This window comes from Pipistrellus hanaki (assembly GCF_964339955.1).
Source record: "Pipistrellus hanaki genome assembly, chromosome: 18".
NCBI lineage: Eukaryota > Metazoa > Chordata > Mammalia > Chiroptera > Vespertilionidae > Pipistrellus > Pipistrellus hanaki.
This window is the reverse complement of record NC_140520.1, coordinates 34,174,992-34,192,531: the sequence shown is the minus strand read 5'-3', so window position 1 is coordinate 34,192,531 and position 17,540 is coordinate 34,174,992. Positions and strand designations below refer to the sequence as shown.

At 45.4% G+C, this 17,540-nt stretch overlaps 1 protein-coding gene and 1 pseudogene across 2 annotated transcripts in view; both read left to right on the top strand.

The window, feature by feature from the left end:
- Window positions 1–508: 508 nt before the first annotated feature.
- On the top strand, window positions 509–1,224 carry LOC311613070 (GPN-loop GTPase 1-like; annotated as a pseudogene). The gene has a single exon. The product of its transcript is annotated as a GPN-loop GTPase 1-like (transcript).
- Window positions 1,225–5,847: 4,623 nt separating this feature from the next.
- The window catches only part of ATP1A4 (ATPase Na+/K+ transporting subunit alpha 4), a gene marked incomplete at both ends in the record, with an annotated part of 37,911 nt that continues 26,218 nt past the window's right edge, over window positions 5,848–17,540 (top strand). Inside the window, 7 exons of the mRNA XM_084866540.1 lie at window positions 5,848–6,000; window positions 6,177–6,236; window positions 7,839–8,042; window positions 8,634–8,747; window positions 11,040–11,174; window positions 11,453–11,570; window positions 15,368–15,636. Coding sequence (XP_084722666.1) covers window positions 5,848–6,000; window positions 6,177–6,236; window positions 7,839–8,042; window positions 8,634–8,747; window positions 11,040–11,174; window positions 11,453–11,570; window positions 15,368–15,636 — 1,053 coding nt within the window. The remainder of the gene's footprint in view (window positions 6,001–6,176; window positions 6,237–7,838; window positions 8,043–8,633; window positions 8,748–11,039; window positions 11,175–11,452; window positions 11,571–15,367; window positions 15,637–17,540) is intronic.

The following is a 17,540-nucleotide window of genomic DNA, read 5'->3' as shown; positions in this document are numbered from 1 at the left end:
GTGCAAGATTCGGTAGACTCTACTTAGTCTGTCTTAAAATTAAAAAAATGTGTGTTTTTTTTTTAAAAAATTATGTTTTTAGATGTATCTAAATAAAAATATGTCATCTTAGCATATTTTTTTTTATGTCATCTTAGCATATTTTATGCTACAGAACGAATTATTTTTTTTAACATGTATTGTTATGGGAAAACGCGTTTCACATAACGAACTTTTTGCATAACAAGCTTGCTCCTGGAACGAATTAAGTTCGTTGTGTGAGGCACCACTGTATATATACACTTAATGATTTTTTACAGAGAGGAAGGGAGAGGGATAGAGAGCTAGAAACATCAATGAGAGAGAAACATTGACCAGCTGCCTCCTGCACACCCCCTACTGGGGATGTGCCTGCAACCAAGGTACATGCCCTTGACTGGAATCGAACCTGGGACCTTTCAGTCCGCAAACTGATGCTCTATTCACTGAGCCAAACCAGTTTCGGCTAAATATGTCTTAATTGGCACGCATGAGCAGAGCAGCATTCACCTGGTCAGCCCCTGGGACAGTCATCACTGAGGCCCTGACACCCTCATTTCCAACGAGTGCCACTTATATGATGGGCACCTCAAGAAGTACCAACCCAGTGACCTTCACATCCAACATGCTCTACGCCTGCAGCGTCCTGAACCAAACCACGCTGCCTTCCATGGTGATCATGAATTAAACTGGCATCGTTGGTCACAGCTGTGCGATGGGATGGATGCAAGATTCTGAAGCTTCCCAAGATGCTACAGGCGTCGTAACCTGATCCACCCACTGAGCTTGGTGTTGGATGAGTCGGACAGCGCCCTCAGGATGGCAGGTGTGCCTGCTGTTCTTGGGCCCGGCATCGGTGAGCTCTCTGTGCAAGCCACCAGGGCTGCAGAGGAACAGGAAAGGGAGAATCCTCCTCAGTACAAACGTCTGAGGGGACCGCTGGCCAGGGCACAGAGCCGGCAGCAGGGAGAACAACGGGACCACCTTCAGAAAGACATGGGCTCTGTGGCCTGGGACACAGGAACTGCCATGGACTGCTTTTCGTCTGTGTGGGATCCTCTGACTCAGAGAACCTCGGGTGAAGAGGGTGAGGAAGCAGACAGTGACACTGATGGTATGGACCACAGAGCTGCAGAGGGAAACCATGAAGAGCCAGCATCACAGGATTTTATGCAAGAATCAATGGCCCTTATTAGGGAACTCTGACTCCAGCGAAGCCAGGGATAGAAGACACATTGGGCCTGGTGGATAGATGCCAATTCCCCTTGGGTTTTTGCCAGGAAGGATATTCCGACTGTTTTGGATGCTGGTATTCCTTCATGTGTAAAACCTCACGTTTTATCCTCTGAACTCAAGTACGTTTCCTGCTGACAGATGGAATAGAGAAGGAACATACTGTTCCCTTCAGTTCTCTATCATTAGGCTGGATCTGTAGCCTCTGTTTCCCTAGCATCTTGCCCTTGGCCCAGGAGTTACCCTCTTTTCAAAGGGACAGGGAAACGAGCTTATCCAGAATGGCCGGGAGTCTCCTTGGCAACCAGTCAAAGTTGGTGTGAAAGGAGCCTCATTATAGGACACATGGCTTGTTGGAGAAAGTGGGCATGACACATAGTTAATGAATAAGAATCCTGCTTCAATGGTGACTTGGATATGGAGTTTTTACTTTTTAGAGAAAAGCACAGAGTAATAAAGACACCAATACGTTGTTATCTGAGCTAAATTCACTGCTGTTTGGGAATACAGAGTATAGTCAAGATAAAAATAAGTTACTACAAAGAGTCAATCGAATCTGTGGGGGAGACACAGGGCTGAGTAGACCCAGATGTCATATGTCTTACTCACTCACTCACACCTGCTCTAGAGTCCAGCGCTTTGAAAGTGCCATGGATATCTGGGGAGGAACTGAACTGTGGCTCCAGAGTGAAGGGTGAAGGCCCGCTCCCTCTCCCTCTCTCCGGGACTAAAGTGCCAGCAGGCACCTTGTTCCTTTGTTGAGTCTTCCTTGCAGGCACCGGTGAGGGTCAGATCTGAGTTTCCACTAACGCTAACTCAGCTGGCCCTCAGGCCTGCCCCACCCAGTTCTGGCCCAGGCCCCAGCCTCTTTCAGAGACTAATCTGCTCAAGCTGCCGGACGCCTGCTGCAGACTTTCCTAAAATCTCTAAAAGGTCCACACACCCCAAACAAGCAGGGCTGGCCTCAGAGTGCCCTGTACGTCTCGCTAAATCATGGAAAGCCAGGCACCAGAGGCAGCCGGCCTAGTTCACAGCACAACCACTTGCAGGTCGTTGGGGAGCATATGGGAGACAACCAGTCTCTCTCTCTCTCTCTCTCTCTCTCTCTCTCTCTCTCGCTCTCGCTCTCGCTCTCGCTCTCGCTCTCGCTCTCGCTCTCTCGCTCTCTCTCTCTCTCTCTCTCTCTCTCTCTCTTTTCCCCCTTTCTCCCTCCTTCCCTCCTTCCCTCCCTCTCTCCCTCTCTCTGTTCCTCTCCCTCCCTCCCACTCTCCCTCTCTAAAAATTTAATAAATACCACAAAGAAAAAAACTCACTGACAAAGGAAAATATAAAGCAGTGGACCAACCACCACTAAAGCTAGTACAAAATTTTGCTGAAACCAGTTTGGCTCAATGGATAGAGCGTCGGCTTGGGGACTGAAGGTCCCGAGTTGGATTCCAGTCAAGGGCATGTACCTTGGTTGTGGGCATATCCCCAGTAGGGGGTGTACAAGAGGCAGCTGATTGATGACTCTCTCTCATCGATGTTTCTAACTCTCTATCTCTCTCCCTTCCTCTCTGTACAAAATCAATAATATTATATATATATAAATAGCTAGTACAAAATTTAAAAGGCAAAAGTAGAAAGATTATGTTTAATTGCAACAGTAAATTCAGGGATACATACCAACACACACACACACACACACACACACACACACACAAAGTAAAAATGGCAAAAGCATCAACATGGAGGGGGCGGTAAAAATGGTAGTGACTTTAGAATTTGTTCGAATTTAAGCAACCATCAACTTAAAATAGACTGCTAAAAATAAAATAGACTGCTATAAACATACTTGACATATATGAAGCACCTGGTAACCACAAACCAAAAATCTATAAGCAATATACAAAAAGTCTAGGGAAAGGACTCCAAACATAGCACTACAGAAAGTCATCAACATACAAGCGAGCGGAGACTAAAATAACTGCATACCCATTAATAATTAATGTAAATGTAAATTGATTAAGTGTCCCAATCACAAGCCAAATGGATAAGAAGAGGTGATTATATATACACAATGGAACATTGTAGTCTCAGCCATGAAACAGAATAAAACCTTACTGTTTGCGACAATATAGATGGACCTGGAGGGTATTATGGTCGGTGAAATAAATCAAACAGAAAAAGACAAATGCCAGATGATTTCACTTATATGTGGAATCCAAAAACAAAATAAAGATTTCACTTATATGTGGAATCTAAAAACAAAATAAATGAGCAAACAAAACAGAAACAAACTCAGATCGATACAGAGAACAAACTAATGGTTGCCAGAAGGGAGAGGGGTTGAGGAGCTGGATGAAAAGGTAGAGGGATTAAGAAGTACAAATTGGCAGTTACAAAATAGTCACGGGATGTAAAGTTGTAAAGTGCAGCTCAGGAATATAGTCAAATATATAGATAGATAGATAGATAGATAGATAGATAGATAGATGCCTAAGTGACCATTAAGACTGATCAACTGTCCAAGACCGGTTTGACTCAGTGGATAGAGCATTGGCCTGCGAACTGAAGGGTCCTGGGTTCGATTCCAGTCAAGGGTATGTACCTTGGTTACGGGCACATCCCCAGTGGGGGGTGTGCAGGAGGCAGCTGATCGATGTTTCTCTCTCATTGATGTTTCTAACTCTCTCTCCCTCTCTCTTCTTCTCTTTAAAAAAACAATAAAAATATATTTTTTAAAAGACTGACCAACCGGTTGATCAGTCACTATGATGCACACTGACCACCAGGGGGAAGATGCTCAATGCAGGAGCTGCCCCCTGGAGGTCAGTGCACTCCCATAGCCAACCTTCCACAGCCCCTCCCCCTGGCCAGCCAGCCCCCAACCAGCTGGCCAACCTCCTGGGGTCCCTTCCTCTGGCTGGCCCCGATAAGCCTCAATTGCCAACCAAGCTGAGGGACCCCCATCGGTGCACAAATTCATGCACTGAGCGTCTAGTATTATAATAACTATGTATGGTGTCAGGTGGGTGTAAGACTTATGAGGGGTTCACTTTGTAAATTATATAATTATCTAATCACTATGCTGTACACCTGAAACTAATACCATATTGAATGTCAACTAATTGAAAAAAATTTTAAGAATCCATCCCATATCAAAATTCTCATTGTATTTTTATAAAACATGACAGGTTGTGACATTCAGCTGCAAGAATGATTGGATAAGAATAGCAGAGTTTTTAAAAGTAATTATGAAGCAAATGGGTAGATAACAGCAATGCTAGCATCTTTACCCTACTAGATCTTATAACAAAGCAGACACAAATGGTGATTTTCAAAGCCACACCACCAGCAAGCAGACGAGCCAGGATTCAGGCTCAGAACTGGTTTAAAAGCCCAAGCAAGTCCCTAGCTATTTTGGTTCAGTGTTAGAGCATTGGGCCCATGGACTGAAAGGTCCTGGGTTCAATTCAGTCAAGGGCACATACTTCAGTGGCAGGCTCCATCCCTGGCCCCTGGTTGGGCACGTGTGGGAGGCAACCAAGCAATGTGTTTCCCTCACATTGTTGTTTCTCTCTGGTTCTGTCTCTCCCACTCCCGATCTCCCTAAAAATCAATGGAAAAATATCCTTGGGTGAGAATTAACAACAACAACAAAAGCCCAGGCAAAATCTGACCTATTCTGCTATCTGATCTCTTAGAGCTGAGATAATGCTTCAGTAGCCGTGTGCTCTCTCAGAGACTGAGACTTACGGTGCTCGGTTAGAACTCTCATGAAGCCTTTGTGATGGCAAACCTAGGCTGTTGCCACGGCAACCACAGGGCCTGGACTAGGGGCTCCCAGCATGCCCTGAAGCCCAGCTGGCCCCTCACTCCCACTGCATTTCCCACCTGCTCAGGTCCCTGTGGCACCTTCATCACTTAGGCACTAGCTACCATCCACCTGTTCTTCTCCCAGGCCCTTACCTTCATTTCCTCCCCTCCATCTCCTCACCCTTTTACCTCTAGGTAACTCTCCTGGGCCCCAGCCTCTTCTCACCCCTCCCCCCCTGTTCCTACACTTCCTGCTCCCATCTCTGCCTGCTTCACCCTCCACTCCCCTCACCCTCTTTCTCTAGTCTCCCCTCTGGCCTTGGCCTTCCTCTCTTGGTCTTCTCCTTAGTCCTCTCCTCACTCCCATTTCCTTTCTTTCTTTCTTTTTTTTTTTTTTTTATAATGTATTTTATTGATTTTTTAGAGAGGAAGAGAGAGGGATAGAGTTAGAAACATCAGTGAGAGAGAAACATCAATCAGCCGCCTCCTGCACACCCCCTACTGGGGATGTGCCCGCAACCAAGGTACATGCCCTTGACCAGAATCAAACCCAGGACCTTCAGTCCGCAGGCTGACGTTCTATCCACTGAGCCAAACCGGTTTCGGCTCCCCTTTCCTTTCATATCTTCACTGCCTGGCTTCTCCATTCTGCTTTCTCTTTGCTCCCTTCTCCACCCCCTCACACCATCATTCCTGTCACTCTCGCCCCTCACGCCCTCCTCCCTTTCTGCTCCCCTACTGCCTGTCTCTGCTTCCTTCCCACCAGGTTAACTGGGTCAGCTGAATCCAGAAACAACTATGGCATTTGAGGGGGGAAAGGGACCAGTGGCTCCTCTTGAGCAGAATCCCAGCCCAACAGCTAACGTGGAGCCAAAGAAGGGCCAGAAAAAGGTGTCGAAGAAGAAGCAAAAGAAGATAGATCTAGAGGAACTGAAGAAGGAACTGGTCCTGGTGAGAAAACCCAGAATGGATGCGGACCAAATGGCTTCTGAAAATTTTCTCAACCCTCCGCCTTTTAACATCTCCCTGCAGCCCCAGCCATCCCTCTTCCCCCAAGGGCTTCCCCTCTCCCCCAGAAGTGCCCCAGAGTCACCACCTCTCCCTCAGTGACTCTGCTGTCTTCCCAGAACGATCACAAGTTAACCTTGGAACAGCTGAGCGCCAAGTACTCCGTTGACCTGACAAAGGTGGGTGAAGGCACTCCCCCGGGAAGGCAGCCAGGACAAAACCCAAAACCAACGCTCTTACCCTTAACCTGCACGCAGACAGGCTTCACGGGCCACACATGTGGCAAAGGATGATAATGGTAATAGCCCCCCCTCCAAGAGCTTAGCGTCGGATAAAGGGATAAAAGCATGATTTAGAGCAGCACTGCTCACACCTTTGTCTCTAGGACCCTCTTACACTCAATTATCAAAGAACCCAGAGAGCTTTGCTTCTGCGGGCCATATCATCTATAACTATCATGTTAGAAATTAAAGTGGAGAAATTTAAAACTATTTTCTAATTCATTTTTTAATTGAGAGTAGGCCCATCATATGTGTATTAGAATAAGTAATAATTTTAAGACAAATAACTGTCTTTCTAAATTAAAATGTAGTGGCATTTTACATTTTTGCAAGCCCCTTTGATGTCTAGCTTTTTAACAGAAGATAGCTAGGTTCTCTTATATTTTCAGTATTCAATCTGTTGCAATATCATATAGCCTTTGGGACATTCTACTGTAGACTCAAGAGAATAAGACTGAGCTGAAACCGGTTTGGATAGAGCATCGGCCTGTGGACTGAAGGGTCCCAGGTTCAATTCCAGTCAAGGGCATGTACGTTGGTTGCGGGCACATCCCCAGTAGGGGGTGTGCAAGAGGCAGCTGGTGGGAATGCAGACTGGTGCAGCCACTGTGGAGAACAGTATGAAGTTTCCTCAAAAAACTAAAAAATGGAACTCCTATTTGACCCAATAATCCCACTTCTAGGAATATATCCCAAGAAACCAGAAACACCAGTCAGAAAGGATATATGCACCCCTAAATTCCTAGTGGCACAATTTACCATGGCTAAGATTTGGAAATAGCTTAAGTGCCCATCAGCAAAAGAGTGGATTAAAAAGCTGCGGTACATCTACAGAATGGAATACTATGCTGCTGTAAAAAAAAAAAAAAAAAAAAAAAAAAAGAAGAAGAAGAAGAAGAAGAAGAAGAAGAAGGAATTCTTACCATTTGCAACACCATGGATGGACCTGGAGAGCATTATGCTAAGTGAAATAAGCCAATCAGAGAAAGATAAATATCACATGATCTCACTCATTTATGGAATATAATGAACAACATAAACTGATGAACAAAAACAGATCCAGAGACAGAGAAGCATTGATCAGACTGTCAAACTTCAGAGGGAAGGTAGGGGAGGGTGGAGGTAAGGGGGAGAGATCAACCAAAGGCCTAGTATGCATGCATATAAGCCTAACCAATGGACTCAGACATCAGGGTGGTGAGGGCATTAGTAGCAGGGGGAATGGGGATTTTTCATGAAACCTGTCTGCGTGCAGGTTAAGGGTTAGGTATTACATATATGTAATACCTTAATAGAGAAAAAAAAAGTTTGTGAATCAAAATCCCACTTATCTAGGAAGAACTTATAGTCTGACCTTCAGAGAAACTTGGTCTCTAGACCCACGCTGGGGCTGTAATGGCAGATCGGAGTTATGAAGCGATACTCCCCTTTGCTATAGCCGTTTTTCTTTTCTTTATTTTTTTGTGATTTTCTACCCATTGTTATTTCTTTTCCATGTAGGGCCTTAGCTCCAAAGAAGCAAAGGAAATCCTGGCTCGAGATGGACCCAATACCCTTACCCCACCCCCCACCACTCCAGAATGGGTCAAATTCTGTAAACAAATGTTTGGTGGCTTCTCCATCCTCCTGTGGGTTGGTGCCATTCTCTGCTTCTTGGCCTTCGGCATCCAGTTATACTTTCATGAGCAGGCTACCAAAGATAACGTGAGTCTGTTCAACTGCTACTGCCCAGCCCTATCTCTGCTGATCTCCGACGCACTTCTGCTCAGCAGCCCAGCACTCCCGAAGCCCTCTGGCCCAAATCCCTGGTGCTCCCGGGGCTTTCTAAAGGAGCCCTCCATGCCTCCTGGCTCCCCTGGTCTTTTCTCTAGTAAAGCTACTGTTTCAGCTTCCTGTTTCAGCTTACATGGTCCCCTCGAGAAACTTGCTCTCTCTTGAATGATCTTCCCAACTGATCATCATAGCCCTCTGCAGTCCCTCTCTCTTTCCCAGAACTTCAATCTCTTCCTCTTTTTCCTCCCATCTCCCTCCCTCTCTGCCCACCCCCCAACCCCATAAATATAGGAGAGAATGTGGGCCTTCATGGACCTGGGGTTTTGCTGGCCCCTTACCAGGGTTCCCTCACCAGGAAGCCACGGGAGCCAGCCCTGTCTCAGACTCTTCTCGGCCCCTGTACTCTCCAGCTGAGACCTATGGGTCCTAGCACTTAGAGAGATGACTCTGCTCCTTGCAGTTTTCTGAGGGTGAAGGGGACGAGAAGGGTCTACTAATAAGCTCTCTCCTTCCCACCCCCAGCTGTACCTGGGCATTGTGTTAGCCGTCGTGGTCTTCATCACTGGCTGCTTCTCCTACCTCCAGGAGGCCAAGAGTTCCAAAATCATGGAGTCTTTTAAGAACTTGGTGCCTCAGGTACGACTGGTGTGCGAGGATCGAGGGAAAGGAGGTATAGAATGTGGCCAGATGCACAGTTATTAAGTCCCGGGAGGATTATGTCCTACAATGAGTGAGGCTAGTGATGAGAGAGATGCTTACTTTGATCTTCCTCTATCTGGCCTTCAAAGTAGCCTGAGAGTGGGGTGGGGGTGGGGCAATGGTAAGATATGTACACATACAATACCTTAATAAAAAAAAATAATAAAAAGAAATAGCATAAAAAAATTTTCTTCCATGATTTCAGCTATAATGTAATAATGTTAATGAAAACATAATGAGACAAATAAATAAATGCCGTGGCTAGTGAGGGAAAAAACAGACAAAAGCAAAGTAGCCTGAGGAAGGCACAAAGTAGCCTGAGGAAGCGGTCTGTTCTAGATGTATGATTTGACTCTAATGAGCATACTATGAAGCCCCAAATAAGAAAATGCTATTTAATAAAAGGGGGGAGGGCAAAGAAAGCTGGGGAGGCTAGATTCTTCAAATGTCAGTGACCTTAGAGACAAAAATACAGCTGTGGAAATGGTCCAGGTTAAAGGAGGGTAGAGAGACATGATAACTAAATGGGATGCCTGGCCCTAGGCTGGCGCCTGTGCTGAGGAGAAAGGATGCTGTAGAAGATAAATCGGGTCCATGGACAAAACTGAAAGGCAAACAGATTAAAATATTGTGCCAGCGTGAAACCCACTGAGGTTGATAACTGTGTCGTGGTTATTTGATATCCTAACAGTTGGGAAATGAACACTGAAAATGTAGAATAAAAGGTCATGATGTGTGCAACTTGCCCTCAAATAGTTCAGCAGGAAAGGATTCACATACACCCATATGTAGAACAAAGAACAAGCGACAAAGCAATGAGATAAGATGTTAACAGGTGAATCTGGGTAAAGGTTATACTGGCATCTTTGGTATAATTTTTATTCTTACAATTTTTCTAAAGGATTAGATTATTTTCAGATAAAACGTGTTTTGTTAAGTACTTTGAAGTATCTGACAGTAGAAAGAGGTTCCTCGGCATAGGACTGGGAAGTTGGAAAGGAACAGGCTCCCAAATTTCCCAGCAGCATAATGCCATTCTCTCTCTCTCTGGCGTGAGCATAACGTAATTCCTTCCTTCGGTAAGAATTCTGGGGAAATGTTTCAGTGGAAGGAGCTAGGAGTTGGGAAACTATCAGTTAGCTTCTGCTACCTAACAAACCACTCCAAGACTCAGTGGCTCAAAACAACAAACACTATTCCTCACAGTTCTCTGGCTTGGCTGTTCTGATCTGAGTTGAATTTGCTGATACTGGACGGTCTAAGATGGCCTTATTCACATGTCTGAGCTCTCAGCTGTAATTACCGAGGCCAGTTAGGGCCGTTCTTTTTATGATCTCTCTTCTTCCAGGAGGCTAGCTTGGGCTTGCTCAATATGGCAGCAGAGTGATTCCCAGTGACGTCAGGGCAAGCCCCAGTGTGCAAGCACTTTTAAGCCTACCCTTGCCAATGTCCAATGGGCCAAAGCAAACTATAGCTAAGCTCAAGTGTAGGTTTGTAGAGATAGACCCCATCTCTTAGTGGGACAAGCATCAAAGTCTCCTTGCAAGGAGCCCTGCAAACAGCAATGGGTAAGAATTTGCAATCTACCAAGAGCCCTTCAGGAATTATATTCTTGTACACCTGAAAATTAGATACTACTAATCAATGTTACCCCAATACAATTATTTTTTTTTCTTTGTAAAAAATTTTTTTTAAATATATATTTTATTGATTTTTTTTACAGAGAGGAAGGGAGAGGGATAGAGCCAGAATCATCGATGAGAGAGAAACATCGATCAGCTGCCTCCTGCACACGCCGCAATGGGTATGTGCCACTAACCAAGGTGCATGCCCTTGAATGCAATCGAACCTGGGATCCACTGAGCCAAACCGGTCAGGGCTGTAAAAAAAAAAAGTTTATTGATTAATTTGAGAAAGAGACACAGAGAGAGAGAAAGAGAGAGGGGACATACATTGATTTGTTGCTCCCCTTGTTTATTTGTTCATTGGTTGGCTCTTGTATGGGCCACAACCCTAGCACATCGGGACAGCATTCTAACCAACTGAGCTACCTGGTCAGGGCCCAATATCACACCAATACATTTAGTAATAGACATTTAAAAGTGATGTGATGAGTGGCAGTATGAGAAAGGGGAGCCAGAAGGAAGGAGACCAGGAGCAGAAGGCTATAGGCCAGGGGCAGCACTGCAGAAGCAGAAAGCTTTCCTGCCTTGTACTATCTTCCCACAGCAAGCTCTGGTAATTCGAGATGGAGAGAAGATGCAGATCAATGTAGAAAATGTGGTGGTGGGAGACCTGGTAGAAGTGAAGGGCGGAGACCGAGTCCCTGCGGACATCCGGCTCATCTCCGCACAGGGATGTAAGGTGAGGGGGTGTGGGAAGCTGGGGGAGGGAGAGCCACGCATGGCCTTGAGGCACTGCGGCAACCTGGGCTCAGGGAGAGAAAGTACAGTCTTATTATCCAGAACCTTTAGAAGTTACAAAGTGCAGACTTGGGGTCAGAGACAAGAAGGCGCTGATGCGTAAATCTGTGTTTCTCTCTGCACATCAATAATGATGAGTTGGTGGCAGAGATAGCTGTGTCATCTTTATAAATAAATCTTTTTTCCTCGTGCTCACCTTGTGACTCCTTCCCATCTCAGGTGGACAACTCATCCTTGACGGGAGAGTCAAATCCCCAATCTCGCTCCCCTGAGTTCACCCACGAGAACCCTCTGGAGACCAGAAACATGTGCTTCTTCTCCACCAACTGTGTGGAAGGTGAATATCTCATGATGCATACCCTACATGCAAAAGCAGAGATTGAAAGGATTCAGGAAGTCTCTCTCCTCTAAAGGTAGCAGGGCAGATAACAGCTGGCAAGTAGTCTAGGTTCTCCATTATTCATGAGCTGGGTGACCTTTGGTAAAAGGTCAAAACCATCACATTCACATTTGTACAGTGACGATACTAAACGTCGCTACCCTGTAGATGTTTATGTGGGTTAAAGGAATAATAGATAAAATGCTTAGTACGAGGCCTCACGCATTATAAGTGGCCTATTATTTTTCTGGGTAGTGAAGGGACTATGCTCTATGAACTGGAAATAGCACAGAAGGGAGGAAAATAATCCAGCCCTGCTCAGTCATTCTCCTCCTGAGGTAAACCCTATCTTTTTACTATCCCGAAAGAGGATATGGGCATTGGAAATTTGAGTTCCCAGAGGTGCCATTCACACTTCAGCTCCTCGTATCTCTGGCCAAAGTGGTAACAATGGACTCAATCGCATGATGTCAACTTCATCTTTTCCCCTTAAGGAGATCTGCATGACTCTCTGGACACACTTTAAAGTCATCATTCATACTTAATCAGTGTTTGGGTATCTAAGAAATAGCTGTTTCATAAATTGAATGCTTAGTATGTGTCAAGTGCTACAGGTAGCTCTGATTCTCAGAACACTATATAATAGACATCATCCCTATTTTACGCATGAAAGACTAAGGTTTAAAGAAAGTAAATGCAGTACTCAAGAGCACAACTCAACAGAAAAGAGAGGGTCAAGGATTCTAAAGCAAGTTTGTTCCCACAGACCATGGTCTTTCCACAGACCCTCCTTGGGAACAAGCTTGCTAATGACCTACCTGGTAATAAAATTAGTTTATTTGGAATTACCTCATAAGATAAAGTAACATTAAGACAAAAAAAAAAAATCCAGCTAGAAAGTAAAATATAGATCAAAATAAATTTTTTAAAAAAATTTGATTGAACACAAAGATGCAAGTGAGCAAGCTTTCCCCACAAACTTTAGGAAGAAATTTCGTCAAATTTCTCCTTCCAGAGTAAATTTCTCATCAGCAAAGAATATGCATCAGATAAGAGGGAAAGTGGGTGGTGGCTTTCCACCTGAGAAACAAGCATCTGGCTAGAATGGAGGAGCTTTAGAAGGAGACAGAGGGGTCCAAGAGATGGCCAGGGGCGTGGAGCTAGGTTGAAGGAGCTCTTCACTGTTCAATTGAGGGGTGTCTGTGCAATCTGCTCACTAGTAGCATAACCTTAACCACCTTGATGCCAGAACTTTGCCTCTCTGCTTTCACCTCTGTGGACTCTGACAGGGCTGCCTGTACAGATATCTCTCTCTGGGTTCTCACACCACTTCATGGGGGGGCCGAAGCTCTATCTCTGGCATTATATAGAAGACTATTATGGGATATAGGAAGCTTGGCCTTGTTTATCTTCCCCATGGTTGCTATCAACCCACCCTGTCTCTAGACACGTTGAGATTAGTTATGAAACCCTTTCTCGCCAACCATGGGGAAACCATAGCACAAGGAACGAAAATGAAGAACTAAACTCTGAACTAGCTATAGATATAGGTGAAATAGATATAGGTGACACCATACTCTATTCCCCCCAACAACATAAACCCGTTGATCACCTCTCAATTATTTTAGTGTCTTCCTTTCACAAAGCTCAATGAACGCCTTTGGTAACAAGTCTGAAACTCGTGTGGAGAGTACCTCAGACTGGGAACTTTCCAGAACCTCCACCTAACACTGACCTGACCCGTCAGCTGTCAGAACAGGACCCTGTTCTGAGATTCATCCAGCTGATGGTGACTTTGGAAATACATGTTAGATGTTGTGGGAGCTGCCGGATTAGAGCTGCCCCTGCTAATTACATGTGTGCCTTTATGTCTGCCCTGCTGGAGACCCCGAATTCATCTAAATGAAGAAAAGAGTTAAACTAATATTTGAGTGCTTATTACATACTCAACCTCTTCTAGGCTCCTTTAAAGACATTTATTTCTGCCCTAACTGGTTTGGCTCATCGGATAGAGCGTTGGCCTTCGGACTAAAGGGTCCTGGGTTCGATTCCAGTCAAGGGCATGTATCTTGGTTGTGGGCACATTCCCAGTGGGGGATGTGCAGGAGGCAGCTGATTGATGTTTCTCTCTCATCAATGTTTCTAACGCTCTATCCCTCTCCCTTCCTGTTTTTAAAAAACAATAAAAGTATATATATTTTTAAAAACACATTTATTCCTCATAGCTTCCATCCCACTTTAAAGACTGCATCTCACAGCATTGAAGTAACTCGCCCTAGGGCACACAGAACATTAGAAAGTTGAACTTTCAGCCCTGAGTCTTACTGATTCTAAAACAAATACTATTTCTATAATATGTTGCTTTTCTGAGCATTTCTGGCTGTGACTTTAATGGTAGGAATTCAGCCATAGTGGTAAAGCAGGAAGCATTGTTTTGAGTCAAGAGTCTTGCCAGGCCCCTCCCCTGAAGCCATGGAGGCAGGTGGTCTGCAGCAAATGTGTGTGAAGGCACACATGACATCCCAGCTCCCCTTCTGATTCGGGCAGTGCTGGCAGAGGGAAGAGCACAGAAGCCTAGCTGTGATGGCCTATCCTAACCAGCAGGGGGCAGACTGGCTCCAGCCAGCAAAGCAGGGAGGGGACTCAGGTCAAAGCAGGGTTCCTCACCTCAACGCTATTGACATTTTGGCAGAATGATTCACTGCATGGGGAGAGGAGGCCTGTCCTGGGATAGCAGGATGGTTAGCACCGTCTTTGCCCTCTACTCATGAGATGCCAGTAGCAACACCCTCCCACCCAGTTGTGACATTGTCTCTAGACATTGTCTTCTAAGGGACAAATGGCCCCCAATTGAAAACCAATGGGTTAGAGGATAAGAAAATACTGGAACAAAGATAGCACTGTAGCCCTAACCAGTTTGGCTCAGCAGATAGAACATCGGCCTGCGGACTCAAGGGTCCCAGGTTCGATTGCGGTCAAGGGCATGTACCTTGGTTGCAAGTTCATCCCCAGTAGGGTGTGTGCAAGAGGCAGCTGATGGATGTTTCTCTCTCATCGATGTTTCTAATTCTTTCTCCTTCTCCCTTCCTCTCTGTAAAAAAAAATCAATAAAATATATATTTTTTAAAAGATAGGACTCTAGCAGATAAATAACCTCTATTTCTGGGGACCTGGAAACTTTCAGTTACCGAGGGCACAATAAGAAACATACAGACACTAGAAGACATTTAAATTAACTGTAATGTAGACCTACTTGACAGTGAAGACAATCAGGTGGCATAAAGTTGGGTATCTTTGGAGAATTGAAATCTCTTCAGATTTTTTTTTTTTTTTTTTTTTAGATTAGGAGACCCTTATTTGTAGAAGCTAAATATGAGGAGTCTAGCCAAAACGGGTTTGGCTCAGTGGGAGAGCGTCGGTCTACGGACTGAAAGGTCCCAAGTTCGATTCCGGTCAGGGGCATGTACGTTGGTTGTGGGCACATCCCCGGTAGGGGGTGTGCAGGAGGCAACTGGTCGATGTTTCTCTCTCATCAACGTTTCTAGCTCTCTATCTCTCTCCCTTCCTCTCTCTAAAAAAATCAATAAAATATATATATATATATTTTTTTAAATAAATAAATAAATATGAGGAGACTAGAACATGATGACCTCTCGGAGGTCCTTGAGTTTCCAGCTTGTGTTTGACCACTGACAGCTTCTGTATTAACCAAATCCACTATCCTTCCCAGTTGAGACTCCCCCCTTTCTCCACAGGGACAGCCCGGGGCATCGTGGTTTCCACGGGAGACAACACAATGATGGGCCGCATCGCCACGCTGACCTCAAGCCTGAGAGTCGGCAAGACCCCCATTGCTATAGAGATTGAGCACTTCATCCACATGATCACCTCCCTGGCCGTCTTCCTCGGCGTCGTTTTCTTCGCGCTCTCCCTCATCCTGGGCTACGGCTGGCTGGAGGCCGTCATCTTCCTCATCGGCATCATCGTGGCCAACGTCCCTGAGGGGCTGCTGGCCACCGTCACGGTGAGTGGCCAGGGCAGAGGGTGGCCTCAGGGCAGACAAGCCACTAGTGTCTCTGCCACTGTCCAATCTCTCAAGCCCAGCACGCCCCTGACGTATATACAGGTGTCAAAGCATTTAGCTTCCATATTACTTTCACTCGCCCCCCGTCCTGTTTCCTGGAGCCTTCTTTCCTTCTCAGTGAGAAAGGACGTGAGTTGCATTGCAGAAAAACCATGAGATTATACATCTCGGGGAGTGAATTCCAGTCCTGGCTGGTGAACCTGTCCAAATCAGGCCTCTTCCAGGCCTCCATGTATTGCTCGGTTTATAAAGGGAGATTAGTTTAGAATCATGGAATCTTGTTGGAATGGACTCCAAAGCCCATCGAAATCCAGCTTTCCGGTCAGGGCTGACTGTCTCACACAAAGTCTGTGGGAGAGGGTGAGCGTTTCTAGTCCTGGGACACCCACCCCCCTTTTCTAGTCTCTGTTCATCTCATCGTTGGGCTGCTCTCGTTTGATTGCATCGTGTTGAACAGAAATATAATTCTGTGTTTGGTCTCAGTTTTCCCAGCTGCAGGAATACAAAATAAGTCAATCCTCTCCTACAAACCACCCTTTCGATTGTTGACAGTAACCATTTTGTTTCCTCAAAGTCTCCAGGTAGGAAGTGAAATAATAATCCTGTTTCCCTTAGCCGTATGGCATGGCCTTTGGGCCCCTTGTCTTGCTGATCCCTTGTTTAGGGTATGCTTTAGCTTAACTAAAATAAAAATGAGTGTACTACTCGGGGTTGTGGTTGGACTAGCACAAAAATATTGGGAGCAGTGATATTATGTAAATAAAACGTAATCCCATAATTAGAATTCTGTACTTGCATAACCACATCCTAAGAATTCATTAGCTTTTAAAACAACCTTGTCATGCACCTGGCTTTTATTGAATATACTAGAGGTCCAGTGCACAAAATTCATGCACAAGGGGTGAGGGTTTCCCTCAGTCCAGCCTGCACCCTCTCCAATCTGGGATCCCTCTCACAATCCAGGACTACTGGCTCCCAACTGCTCGCCTGCTTGCCTTCCTGATTGCCCCGAACCGCTTCTGCCTGCCAGCCTGATCACCCTCTAACCACTCCCCTGCCAGCCTGATTGGTGCCTAACTGCTCCCCTGCCAGCCTATTTGCCCCTAACTGCCCTCCCCTGCAGCCCTGGTCACCCCTAACTGCCCTCCCCTGCAGGCTTAATCGCCCCCAACTGCCCTCCCCTGCTGGCCATCTTGTGGTAGCCATCTTGTGTCCACATGGGGGCATCCATCTTTGACCACATGGGGGCATCCATCTTGTGTGTTGGAGTACTGGTCAATTTGCATATTACTCTTTTATTAGATAGGATGATATATGATCAACATAATTTAAGGTCAATAAAAATTTCTTTATTTAGCCCTGGCCATGTTGCTCAGTGTCAACCCATGCCCCAAAGGGTCTCGGGTTCGATTCCCGATCAAAGGCACATACCTGGTTGCAGGGTCGATCCCCAACCCTGTGTTGGGGCACATGTGAGTGTCAACCAATCAAGTTTCTTTCTGTCTTTCTTTCTGGTTCTCTCTCTCTCTGCCTCCTATTCTCCTTTCCACTAGCTCTAAAAATCAATGGAAAAAATACCATCAAGTTTTTATTTTTTATTTTTAGTGCTGCAATATTTATTCTCACTTCCATCATTTTTTCCATTGTTTTTTTAAAATAAATTGGTACACCCCCCTCTACACATACTCCATACATAGCATCTTATTCCACAATAAAAGATTAGCTAATGTGGGCCTTGGAAAGATTGAACTTGAGAAAGAGATGTGGTCTGAACTTGAATGAAAAAGAGGCCGCTGGATAGAAAAGATGGAAGGATCATAGGGGAGTAGAATATATCAAGGAAA